The sequence below is a fragment of the Colobus angolensis genome, unplaced genomic scaffold, assembly GCF_000951035.1.
Source record: "Colobus angolensis palliatus isolate OR3802 unplaced genomic scaffold, Cang.pa_1.0 Scaffold215, whole genome shotgun sequence".
NCBI classification, from domain to species: domain Eukaryota; kingdom Metazoa; phylum Chordata; class Mammalia; order Primates; family Cercopithecidae; genus Colobus; species Colobus angolensis.
Genome location: NW_012115322.1, coordinates 472,317 through 486,246, shown reverse-complemented (window position 1 = coordinate 486,246; position 13,930 = coordinate 472,317). Strand labels below are relative to the sequence as shown.

The window sequence follows — 13,930 nt, the reverse complement described above, 5'->3', positions numbered from 1 at the left end:
GAGACTCCGTCTCAAAAAAAAAAAAAAAAAAAAAAGAAATCTTCCCCCTTCGGCAACCCAAGTAGCTGGGCCTACAGGTGTGTGCCACCATGCCTGGCTAATTTTTAATTTTTTCTGTGGAGATATGGTCTCACTATGTTGCCCAGGCCTCTCTCAAACTCCTGGTCTCAAACAGTCCTCCTGCTCAGCTTCTCAAAGTGCTGGGATTACAGGCGTGAGCCACCATGCCTAGGCAAGATAATTACTTTAATGGAATGGCATTTCGTGAATAGCCCTTACCCGAATATTTGCCACTAGTGTACTTAGTGGATTTACATGAAGAGATGAAGAATTCAAATGTAGGTCCTTGTTTATGTATTTTTAACACTGCAATCCCATTCCTGGCGATGGTTTTCATAGAAGTAATTCTTACAAGTATTTTTCAGTAGTACAAAGATATAGGTAGCATTGATGTAATTTTTATTGGTGAGAAAGACTTTCCTTAAATGTCCGCTGTGTGGCAGCCACTGTACTAAGGGCCTCAGGGGATTTGCTGATCACAATGTACTGCCTCTGTGAGACTGCTGCCGTTACTACCACTGTGAGGAAACTGGGGCCTGAAGTAGTAGTTAAACAACTTGCCTTGGGTGGAACAGTAAGTGAAGGAGGCAGGATTTGAATTGAAGTGGCTCATCAAGGACTGGAGGAAACACTGAAGAGGCCTCAGCAAATTCTTATAGCTGTGGTCCAGTGCCTTCATGGGCAAGATTGATTATGGACTTAGTATGTAAAGGGTGCCTTGCCGAGGATTGAGGAGACAGATATATTAAATAATATATTTGTATATGATTTGTGGCTGACAAGGGACTTAAGTATACATATGTTTGTGTGTACACATGCTTGTGTACATGAGCATATATGTGAAATGTCGTGTGAGTGTAACGAACTCTAACAATACGGAAATGTGGAGGTGAGAGTAAACAGCAGAACCTAGGGAGTGATTCATGAGACTTGGTGTGGATGTGAAACAACAATGAGTAAGACCTGGAGGAGTGGCTGGGAAAAGGGAGAAGTCAGGAGAGTGGTCTGAGCAAGGTTCAGTGGTAAGACTGCATGCTTCCTTTAGGAGACAATGAAGAGATGAGCCTGGCTGCAAGTCGTTAGAGCCAGTTTCTGTACTATTCTGAAGGTTAGTCTGTGAGATCATCACTGCAGCTCATTGGCAGTGATTTTGTAGGTTTTGGAAAAGGGGATAATATGGGAAGAACATAGAAATAGATCCATTTAAAGGTCACAGGAGTGAGATGGTTTCCTTGGACACATTTTACATGGGGCTATGTCCTGATTAATTAGTCCCCCAGTAGCAAATGCCTTTGACAAATATAATATAATGAAAAATCAGAAAAAGCAGGCTAATAATGACTCTCCATTCACATGATGGGTCGCCAGCCTCCCCTTTCATTTGCTCCGTTCAAAAAGTATGCACTGAAACCTTTGATTAGACGCTCTGAGCTAGCTCTTATCTGGTCCTCTAATGGGACATATAGACAGCATTTCAGTGCCTGATTTAAAAGTTCATGAGGGGCCGGGCGCTGTGGCTCACGCCTGTAATCCCAGCACTTAGGGAGGCCGAGGTGGGCGGATCACAAGGTCAGGAGATTGAGACCATCCTGGCTAACACAGTGAAACCCCGTCTCTACTAAAAATACAAAATATTAGCCGGGCATGGTGGCGGGCGCCTGTAGTCCCAGCTACTCGGGAGGCTGAGGCAGGAGAATGGCGTGAACCCAGGGGGCGGAGCTTGCAGTGAGCTGAGATCCGGCCACTGCACTCCAGCCTGGGCGACAGAGCGAGACTCCTTCTCAAAAAAAAAAAAAAAGTTCACGAGGATTTTTGTTTACTTTTTTCTTTCCCTCTGCCTCTTCTTGATCCCTCTTCCTCTCCTTTGAATTATCTGGATTCGACTGTTTCAGCTCTATTTCTTTTGGCTGTAGAGACAGTCAGAAAAATGCCTGGCTCCTTTTTTTAGCATCGTATATTTTATGAGTTTAATTGATAGAAAAAATATGCCCAAGTGATGTCATGTCTGAAGGGTAAGAAAGAGGAAATCTAAAACCCCAACTCTTGGTTAAAGTTCTATTAGCCCAGACCTTGGAACCATAAAAGACTGGTACAATTCTGCCAAATTCTGTAACATACCTCATTGGTATTGCATTTCAGTGGGTTGAATCCTTACATCAGCTTCCAAGGGAGTTCTATACTATTCTTTATTTATAGGTAGATATTAGTTTGAGATCTGAATAGTGTGACAGACTGCATTTTGCTTACAAAAATGCTTTTTGTAACAGAGAAAATACACCTTTTCTTTTACTTGTTCCCATTAGGGCTTAGATATTATGAATCTTACAAATGTTGGCATGGAAGCTCCATAGAAGGCTTGTGGAAAACCTTCTTGCTAGACTCCCGGAAAGCCTGATTAGTTCAATTCAGGAAACATTCTTTCAGGGTTCTGCGGTATTATGCAGTCTGGGTATTGAAGCTCAGGGAGAAAGACAGACATGTACACAACTCACATACTAGAATAAGTCTAAATGTCTAGAAATATGTATATATTGTTGAGACAATAGATGGGTGATCACAGTTACTTCAGGATATTACTGGGTGAGCAACGGCTTCCATTTTGGTGGGTTTTTTTTTTTTTTTTGAGACGGAGTCTCACTGTGTCACCCAGGCTGGGATGTAGTGGCGTGATCTCAGCTCACTGCAACCTCCGCCTCCCAGGTTCAAGCAATTCTCTTGCCTCACCCTCCGAAGTAGCTAGGATTATAAGTGCTCACTACCACACCCAGCTAATTTTTGTATTTTTAGTAGAGTGGGGTTTCACCATGTTGGCCAGGGTGGTCTTGAACTCTTGGCTTCCCAAAGTGCTGGGATTATAGGCGAGAACCACGGCACCTGGCCCATTTTGGTGTTTTCTAAGTGCTTGATACTTTACTTGTATTAGCCTGTTCTCACGCTGCCATAAGGACATACCCGAGACCAGGTAATTTATAAAGGAAAGAAGTTTAATTGACTCACATCTCAGCATGGCTCTGGAGGCCTCAGGAAACTTACAATCCTAGTGGAAGGGGAAGCAAAGATGTCCTTCACATGGCGACAACAAGAAGTACTGAGCAAAGGGAGAAATGCCTCTTATGAAACCATCAGATCTCATGAGAACTCAGTATCATGAGAACAGCATGGAGGTAACCACCCCCAGGATTCAATTACCTCCTAGTCGGTCCCTCCCATGACACATGGGGGTTACAGGAACTACGATTCAGAGTGTGATTTGGGTACAGACATAGCCAAACCATATCATTACAGATATAAATCTCTGAGTAAATCCAGTGTTTGATTTCTTCTAGCTTTTTAGCTTATGAGTAGAGGTCTTTCTCCTCCACTCCCAAGAATTTTCATAGACACACCACTTAGTACTTACGTTTACCACCCATTGTTATTATTTTTAAGAATGTACTACTTTATATTTTTAAACATGAAGGACTAGCTCAAAATTTCATAGCTCTCCCCCGCTCCTTTTGACTCTTTTGTGATGAGTAATGGTTTAAGGTCAGCAAAACATGACTTTAACCAGAACACTAACTAGCTTTATATGTAATTCAGCCTATGAACAGGTGTCTGGCAAGAGAAATTCCTGATCTGTGGTTCGGCAGATCCATGAGAGCTGCTTCTCTGGGTTTTCTTTGCTGGCCTTGCTTTCTTTTTGCCCTCCTGTCAAAAATTCAGGTTTCACTTGGTGGTTGGAGCTCACTAACAAAAATAGCTTCTTTCCCTATAGTGCCTGCTGCTGGTGCTGTGCAGGTTGAAGTGTTTCATTTGTGTTCCTTGATAGATTCATTGTTGAGCATTAAGTAGGTGGCTGGGTGCAATTGTCACCTTAGTACTAAATAGGAAATGTTCTGTGTAGGTTTCTTAAAAAATATTTGCTTAGCCGGACGTGGTGGCGCCGCCTGTGGTCTTAGCTTCTTGGGGGCCTGAGGCAGGAGGATCACTTGAACATGGGCGGTCCAGGCTGCAATGTGCCGAGATCATGCCACTGCACTTCAGCCTAGGTGACAAAGTGAGACCCTGTCTCAAAAAAAAAAAAAAAAAAAAAAAAAAAAAAAAAAAAAAAAAAAATTTTTAAAAAACAGAGAAAAAAAAAAAAAAAAAAAAAAAGAAAAAAAAAAAAAAAAAGATACTTGCGGCTGGGTGTGGTGGCTCACATCTGTAATCCCAGCACTTTGGGAGGCCAAGGCAGGCAGCTCACTTGGGGCCAGGAGTTCAAGACCAGCCTGGCCAACATAGTGAAATCCCGTCTCTACTAAAACTACAAAAAAATTAGCTGGGCGTGGTGGCACATGCCTGTAATCTCAGCTACTTGGAAGGCTGAGGCAGGAGAATTGGTTGAACCCAGGAGACAGAGGTTGCAGTGAGCCAAGATCGCGTCATTGTGCTCCAGCTTGGGCAACAGAGTGAGACTCTGTCTCAAAAAAAAATTTTTTTTTGTAAAATTGCTTAGTTTTTTAATGTCTACCACTCATACTAGCATTGACTTACAACTTTTTCTTTTATTAATATTTTATGTACGTATAACTATTGGTACCTGCTGAGATATGCATAACACTAATACAAGGGTTTGGAGTAATTTGTTTGGTTATGATCTTAAGTCAGTTTTGTAATCTATAATCTGCTTCTTTCTGCATTCACAGAGCTTTGTGAAATCTACCTGGCAACTCTTCCAAGACAGAATCTCATCTTTGAATGCTAGGGTAACATTTAGAGTTTTAGTTCTGCGGAAAATTAGCAGGCAGCTCTGTAAGTTGATGTAGAAGAGGGCCTGGGAAATTTGGTGCTGTTAGTTTCCCTACAAAATCAGCCCTAGATATCCCTTCCCCATTGTATTTTTCTACAAATGGCAGGAGCTCCAAAAATTAGACTCAGCTATTTTCTGCCTCAGGGAAGACCTTCTTTTGTGTACAGACATCCAGGGCCCCAAAGGCTTGCCAGCCTGGGAGAAGAAAGGCTATCAGGATGGCATTTAGATAATCAGCCTCAGTGGTCCAGGAAGTGGGTCACAACTTCTCCATATTTCATTTCCTGTTTTTCTCTTTGGAATCTGAGGGAGTCCTTTCCAATCCTCACATCTCAGAGAACCTCCCCCAAGTCACCAGAGAGACCTGATTGTTCCAGCACCTTCTTAGACTGGTTCCCATCAACTTGAAAGTTACGCTTCAGGATGAATAGGTTGGACAGGATATAGTCTCTAAATGTCTGTTATGGAAGGCTGGTGAAATGGTTGAATTAAGGCCCTCTGAAAATGTTCTCATCCATAACAGTGATAAGAAAACTGGCAAAATTACTGGAATAAACTTTTTCAGAACTTTAGAAATTAAAGTCTTGCAGTAACCCGGGGAGCATCTATTCAAGAAAAGGGACTGATTCTCAGAGCAGGAAGGTTTGTGGCATTTTAACTTGTTCTTATTCCCATCCCTCCCTCTCCAGTTCCACAGTAGCCTTGAAAACCAGTAGCTGCAATCATAGTGAAAACCAGCAGCCTGGCAGCCTCTGGCAGGGGCAGGATGGAGTTGGAGTATCTTCAAAGCACCTCTCCCTCCTCCTCTTCTTCCTTCTCCTCTCCTGCCTCTCCCTCCTCTGAGATTTGAGAACTACTGATGGAGAGGAGGGCCCAGGGGAGTAGTACATTGCTGCTGAAACTGATGTCAAATTTCGGTTTAGGGAACATGCACCATTAGCTGTTGACAGAGTCTGGGATCATGCAAGATGTATTACATGGGACAGGACTAAATAAAGCTCATGTGCCCCAATTATCCATGGGAGTCCGTGGAGAAACTGATGCTGCCTCTCACTGGAGCTTTTGAAGAGTACACAGTGAATTGGAGGGACACTCTCCAATATGGCTCTGCTCAAATTGTGTGAAGTTTCATAATAGCTTCAGGAAGAAAATACTATAGTAACTGGTTTCACTTTATGTACTTCTGTGGCAGAACACATGCCAAGGGTGTTAGTTTACCACGGAGGTACTTATGCCTCATACTGAGTCACTGGCTTAATCCCTGCAAAGCTCAGGCCTTTGTAGAAAGTTTATTCAAATAGGTAAACTAGGGTGATCAGTGTTTGGAAAACGAAGAAAGTTTAGCCTAGAGGGCTGTGGCAAAGGACCGGATGCAGGCTGCCTTATCCTCTCTTTCCATGATAGTATTTTGAATTGATTTATTTGTGTTAAGATGATTATGCAACAGCATCATGTACATACATTATTATATAGTTAGAACTAGTTTCATTTGAGCAGTTTGAATGTTATTTGGTAACGGAATACTTCTGTGGTTTTTTTTTTTAAACCTTACTTAAGTGAATCAGTGTGACTCATATATTTAAGTTTTGGGGCACTAATCAGTTAGCCTCATCTTTTTTCCTGTGGAAACTGTTCATCACCGAATTCAGTCTTATTGACATCTAGGTAGACATTTACAACACCAGATAGTAAGATTTTCAAAACTGAATTTTTCTAATGATATTTGGTTCTTCAGTCCTGTGTATTGTGGGGGGATTTGGCTTCATCACAGAAATCTGCAAATTTGCTTAAAGGTCTTCTAGGAGATATCCTACAGGGTGATTGAGGAAGAACGTGATGATCCGCTTATCTAGTTAGCCCTCTCTCTTAAGGCAGACCTGAACCTAGACCATCTCAGTAATGTTTAGCATAAACAATAGGTACTTACTAAAGACAACTTTGGGGCTTAAAAGAGAGATTTGGTTTGATTTCCTGTGGCTGATGGCAAGAACCAGAGGCCATTTCCTCTAGATTGCTTACCTTGTCTAGGTGTTCTTGTTGTGGTAAAGTGGCCAATAACTTGTAAGTCCTAATTCTGTTGCTGTTTTAGGGTCAGTAAAGCCATCTCAGGGAAGTGGTTATTAGATAGTGTGAGCTTCTGCCAGACGCAGTGGCTCATGCTTGTAATCTCAGCACTTTGGGAAGCCAGGAATTCGATACCCACCTGGGCAACAGAGCAAGACCCTGTCTCTAAAAAAAAAAAAAATTTTTTTTTTAAATTAGCTGGGCATTGTCTCTTGAGCCCAGGAGTTTGAGGCTGCAGGGAGCTGTGATCATGCTACTGCACTTCAGTCTGGGTGACAAAGTGAGACCCTTGTCTCCAAAAAATACATGGTATCAACATCATGCATTGGAGCTGAATTCAAAACCGGTTTTTTTTTTTTTTTTTTTTTTTAAAGTAGTCATTTGCTCACATGGTAATTAAAGCAAAGAAACCAAATATCCAGTTAGTCAGATTCCATAAAATGTGTGTGATGAAGAATTGATTAATGTACATGCTAACCCATGGCATAGTCCCTAAAATCTAGTCTTCTATGTTTAAGATCATCCTAAGTTGAGTCCTTTGAAAGTATATTTTCAGAGGAAAAGAATTATGACATTTCTCAGGGTGCATTTATTTAATGAGAGGAAATCCTTTTTAAAATGTTTCAAAAATATAGAGCAAAATTTCCTGTTAAGTCAAAAAATATCCTCACTTTCCTAATAAGTGTGATATATAGAATAAAGATTTAAAAAGAGAAACTTGCTTACCAAAGTATTGGCCACTGTATTCTATAAGAGATGCCTATATGCTGCTGTTTTTGACAAACTAAGACTTAATTCTACGTGGTGAAATAATTATTCAGGGTGAGAAATGACACCTATCTAGGACTGAAGCAGGAAACACTGCCAGGATGACAGGATGTGAACATTTGATAAGGAACTAGCCAGCACAGACAGCTGTAGGCGGTAGCTTTTCGCATGATCACCCAGCAGATTGTTGATGAGTCAGGTTGATGATGAGCAACTGATAGAAAGTGACTGTCCTAAATCACAGTGAGGAGACTTGTGGTTTTGCCTGGTCTCATCTCATCTCTTATTTGCCACGTAGATGTAATGTCTCTGGGCTTCCGTTTTCTTAACTGTATCAAGAAAGGATTGGAGTAAATGATACCATAGCTCTTCAGCTATCAGTGCTATGATTTTGTTGTTGCTGTTATTGGCCGTGATGGTGGTTTTTACATTTATATGTTATTATTTTAGACATACAAGTTCAGATACTACCTTTTGTTACTACTCTGTTTTTATATAAACAAACAATTGGAGAAAATAATTTTTAAACCAAATACCATACATTTTAGAAAAAAGTTTAGCTCTATTGTTTTTGAGCATAGAATATAACTAATAAACAAGTTTCTCATTGTTTTTATTGACATTTATATATTGTGTATTTTCTAAAGTCCTTAAATGTTAATAAGTATATATGTGATATGTCATATTAAATATATTTTAAATGTTGATCCAGAAAAATATATTTGAGATTAGCTATCTACTGCAACAAATAGAAGCCCTTTGTGTTAATGTTTGGGAAGCAGAATATTATTCTAATTAATTTTGTTGCTTTCTACACTCCAGAAAATAATGACAGGGACATTTTGGCTTCTTAGAAAGAGACTGTTGCAATATAGATCAAGAACTGGATCAATAAATTAAAAGAAAGAATGTGCTACATTACACCTCTTAAGAAACACAAATAAGGCTGGGCGCGGTGGCTCGCGCCTGTAACCCCAGCACTTAGGGAGGCCAAGGTGGGTGGATCACGAGATCAAGAGATCAAGAGCATCCTGGCCAACATGGTGAAACCCCGTCTCTACTAAAAATACAAAAATTAGCAGGGCATGGTGGCGCTCATCTATAGTCCCAGCTACAGGGACTACAGAGGCTGAGGCAGGAGAATCGCTTGAACTCGGGAGGTGGAGGGTGCAGTGAGCTGAGATTGTGCCACTGCACGCCAGCCTGGTGACAGAGTGAGACTCTGTCTCCAAAAAAAAAAAAAAAAAGAAACAAACAAATAAATGTGTAAGGTTGATCTACTTGCTGGAATAATGAAAATGCATTAATATTTCGAAGCGATGCAGAAATATGGCACTGTAGAGAATAACCTCTCCCATTTTCCGTAGAGACTGGTTTTCGTTAGTCAGTGTATCTTCTCGATCATTGCTGCATATGAATATTAAATTATATTGTTTGTTTGTAACAATTAAATTATATTGTTAAATTACAAAAGGCAGTTGATTCCATTGAAATTACTCTTTCTTTTTAAAACTTAATCTTAGATTACTTTGTTTTACACTGGAAGCTATTGCTATCAACTAAAAATGAAAACTCTTTCTAATAAACAGTCACGTACTTAACAAGCGATTCCATTAAAGAAATATAAGACTGAGGTTAAAATAAGAACGCTAGAGGAAGGGGAAGAACTTCAGATGTAGATTAAGAAGATGATATATGCTTGGGTCACAGTGGCTGTGTGGTTATTTTTTAAAGTTGTACTAGTCTCTGAGTGTCTTAACAAGCATACCCAAGATGGGCTTATGGCAAAGTGACACATTATAAAGCTGTATTTTAGAGGTTGAAATCAATCTTACCGTTGCCATTTGGTGGTGGTTTTAACCTACAATCCTTGTTTTGGTACTGGTAAAGAGTAGTGTCTGTTAAGTGCATGTGCCTATGCTAAGAAAGTAACCTATTGTCTTATAGAAGTTTCTCTTTTTGTTTGTAGATATAATACCTTGCCAAGCAGAAGAACTCTGAAAAATTCAAGATTAGTGAGTAAGAAAGATGATGTACATGTCTGTATCATGTGTTTACGTGCCATCATGAATTATCAGGTATGTTGGAGCTTCTGGTTCTTTCAAAAAAAAAAAAACCGGAATTAATCAGACTCAGAAATCACTGCTGGGTGCAATGTACACTACTTGGGTGATGGGTAAAATAAAAGCCCAGACTTCATCATCATGCAATTTATCCGTGTTACCAGAAGCTACTTGTACCCCTAAAGCTGTTGAAATTTTTTTAAAAAAGAAGAAAAACCAAACAACAAACAAAAACAGACTCAGATTTTGTTCTCGTTGGTTTCTTTGTATTATTTCTATTTGAAGTAAATGCCAGGATTTAATGAGATTCTATTAAAAAAGAAAGGCCTGGTTCATCCTAATGCTCAAGATTTAATTTATTGCCCTCATATTTTAATAAATATATATAATTTGCGATGTATTTAAAGGAAAGGTGTTTTCCTCCTGTAGTGATAAACTTACTAGATTGCTTGGTGAATGTTTGTGACCATTAAAGATTGAATAAGCTGCTGTTGCGGGTAATAATGAAACAACTCTAGAACACCAGGGGTGGATAGACACAGTGGTTCTCAAAGGTTTATATGGCGAACAGGCGAGAAGTTACAATTATTGGCAATTGGACTCAGTGGTTCCTAATCTTTATAAGAAGCACCTGGAAGATTGTTGCAACTACAGATTCTTCCTTCGGGTAATTGTGATGCAGGTTGACCCCACTAAGGTGCTACGTTGAATTTAAGAAGGGAAACATGCATTTATTCTTTCAGTACTTTTGTGAGCTTTGCCAGACAGCCCCTGTTCCACATAGGCACTGAGAATATAGCACCGAATAAATATGTAGCCCAAGGAACTTACTTTCCAGGGAGGGGAGACAGATGACCAACAAATAAATTGGTAAAATGTGTATGTTCCAGATAATAATGATGAAATGAAAGCTAATGCTTACGTGGTACACTTTTCAGGTCTAGTGCTTTTAAACCTCTTAAGTCATGTAAATAGCCCTGTGAGATCAATAATATTTTTCTCCACATTTTACTGATGAAGCTGGGACACAGAGAAGTTTAGTAATTTCCCTTAAGGCACATAGTTAGTAAGTAGCGGGGTCAGGATTTGGACCCAGGAAGGCTTTGAACCCAGAGAACCATTATTAAGTACTGTAGAAAAAATAGGAAATAGGAACTGCTGAAAATATATGTGAGTTTTAAATAGGCCTGCCAGGGAAGGATCACTGAGAGGGTAACATCTAGTAAAACTTGAATGAGGAAGCAAAGGGAGGGATATTAGGGAAAGAAGATTCTAGGCAGAGAGAAGGGCAAGTGCAGAGACACAGAGGCAGGAATGTCTGGTTTGCCCAAGTCACAGAAAGGAGGCTTGGCAGGATCAGAATGAGTAAGAGGGAGAACAATAGAAGATGAAGTCAGGTGTCATCTGTTTGATTATGTAGAACTTTAGAGGCTGCTGAGAGGGCATTGACTTCACTATGAGAGGAAAGCTATTGAATGGTTATAAGGACATAATCTGACACTTGAATTTAACATGAGACTACTCTGGCTTTTGTGTTTAGGTTTGACCTTGGCCAGGCAAAGGCAAGAGGGAGTAGACCATTTAGGAGGCCCTCAGCAGTCATTTAGGTGAGCTTTGATGGTCATATGAACTAGGATCATAGGAGTGGAGATGATGAGAGGTGATCTGATTCTGGTTTTATTTTGATGCTAAAGGCAATAGCATTAGGTATGAGGGAGAAGGCGAGGAGTAGAGGCTGCCACCAGGATTTTTGTCTTGGGCACCTGTGAGATAGAGTTGCCATCTAAAAGATGGGAAGACTGCAGGATAGATGGATTTGAGGGAGATCGTTAGGAATTCTGTTTCGGGAATTTTAACTTTGAGATGTCCCTTAGACATTCAAATAGTGATCTTAGGTGGGTGGTTGGATATGCCAGTCTGGATTTCAAGGCAGTGGTCTGGGCTGGAGATAGTAATTAGCATATAAATGGCATAGGAAGCCAGGAGGGTGAATGAGATCAGTAGGGGTAGACTGAGAAGTAGAGAAGTCCAAAGTATGAACTCTAGGACTCTCTGTTTAAATGTCAGAGAGATGAAGAAAAGCTGGCTAGAGAGCCTGAAAAATAGCCAAGGAGTTAGGAGCCAAGTGAAGGACATGTTTCAAGGAGAAAGGAGTATTCAGCTCTGTTAGATGCTGCTAAGTCAAGTAAAATGTGGAGTGAGGATTGGCCATTGGCTTCAGCAAAGTGTAGGTCTTTGGTGATCTTGGCAGACAGTTCATTGGGATGGTGGGGGTGAAATGCTTGATTGGAGTGGTTTCAAGAATGAGCAGGAAGTGAGGATTTATACTGAGTGTCTGGAGGAGTTTTGCTGTAAAGAATAGCAGAGAAATGAGAGGCAGTGGCTGAACACAGGTTGTGGTATCAAGAGAGGTTTTTATTGTTGCTTAAGAGAATTTGCATCATGTTTTTATGCTAATGGCAATGAGTCCATAGAGAGGGAAAAATAAGGGGGAATGGAGGAATTTCTGGAACATACCATGTTCATGAGCAAATGAGAGGGAATGGGATGGAGGAAGGACTCATGGGAAGGGTTGGCCTTAGTTTGGAGCACAGAAGAGTTCCTCTTTAATAGGAGGTGAGGAGGTAAGCCACAGATCTGTGTGGGTAGATTGATGTGGTATAGAAGCTTCTAGATGTTTTTTCTGATTGCTTGTATTTTCTTAGTATAAGAGGAAATAAGATCATGAGCTGAGAGTAAGTTTTGAGGAGAAAGAATATAGTTGACCCTTGAACTTTGTGGGGTCTGAGGGGCACTGATCCCTGGTGTAGTCAAAAATCTGTGTATAACTGGAGGCCTCACCGATAGCATAAATAGTCTGTTAACATACATTTTGTATGTTATATCTATTGTATACTGTGGAGTCACCCTGGAAGCTTAAAAAACTCAGGTGCCAGCTCGCTGTAATTGAAATTCAGAGTAAATGTTTTGTTTAGTCTTCCAGGTGAGTTTAAGGAGCAGCCAAGGTTAAGAATCACTGGGCTAGAGCCTTTTCATCATTTTAATAAAGAGAAACATGTAGATCATAAAGAATAGGAAGATGATCTTTTGATAATAGCATCATTGCCGAAATTTTTTTTTTTTTTTGGAGAGATGGGTCTGGTTGTCCTGGCTCAAGCTGGGACTGGAGGCACAAATTATTGCAGCTGGCATTCTTGAAATTTTTAATAGAGAAATATGCTTTGACCGTGATGTACTAGAGACATAAGTGCATTTATGATTGTGTAAGTTTCATTAAGTAGATACTTAAGGTTTTTGGTTTTAAATCAATACTGACAGTTCCCTAACTTGTCTCCCAATGCTTTGTGTTTCTTTTTATTCCATGTTAATTTTAGTATGGTTTCAACATGGTCATGTCTCATCCACACGCTGTCAATGAGATTGCACTCAGCTTGAACAACAAGAATCCCAGGTAAGCTTCTTTTGTAGTATGCAAGTCTAAATCTATCTAGGGAAAACAGAGAGCTGGTCAACACTTAACCAAGTTTAACTTTGGAAACTTTCAAGTGTTAATCTCTGAAGTAAGATTGGCTATAAACTCTTTGGCTGTGTAGAATTTTTCCTTTGAGCCAAGTTACGTTCTTACATGGGCCAGAGTTGAGCAATTGGTGACAATTCTAGCCCTCCACCATTCTCCTCAAGCTTTTGTTCTTTTGAGGCCTGGTTCCCAGCATCCTTGCTGCTAAATTTGGCGAGGATCAGGTTGCCGGGACTTGGGGACCAGGAGAGTCTTGATAAAGATTTATCAACATCAGTTACTGCTGAAAGCCAGCTAAAACCGCCATCCTTTGTCTACTCTTCGCTTGGTAACTTTTCATATGTAGCTTTAGTTACTGAACAAAAATAGAAAAATAATTGTAGTGGCCAGCCACAGTGGCTCATACCTGTAATCTCAGCACTTTGGGAGGTTGAGGCAGGCGGATCACCTGAAGTCAGGAGTTTGAGACCAGCCTGGCTAACGTGGTGAAACCCCATCTCTACTAAAAATACAAAAAATTAGCCAGGCATGGTGGCACATGCCTGTAATCCCAGCTACCTAGGAGCCTGAGGCAGGAGAATGGCTTGAACCCGGGAGGTGGAGGTTGCAGTTAGCCAAGATCGCGCCACTGCACTCCAGCCTGGGCGACAGGGCAAGACTATCTATCTATCTATCTATCTATCT

At 40.5% G+C, this 13,930-nt stretch overlaps 1 protein-coding gene across 1 annotated transcript in view; it reads left to right on the top strand.

Annotated features, from left to right (window-relative positions):
• The window catches only part of FMNL2 (formin-like 2), a 130,400-nt gene that overhangs the window by 45,935 nt on the left and 70,535 nt on the right, over positions 1–13,930 (top strand). The window contains exons 6-7 of the mRNA XM_011943043.1: positions 9,636–9,744; positions 13,104–13,180. Coding sequence (XP_011798433.1) covers positions 9,636–9,744; positions 13,104–13,180 — 186 coding nt within the window. The remainder of the gene's footprint in view (positions 1–9,635; positions 9,745–13,103; positions 13,181–13,930) is intronic.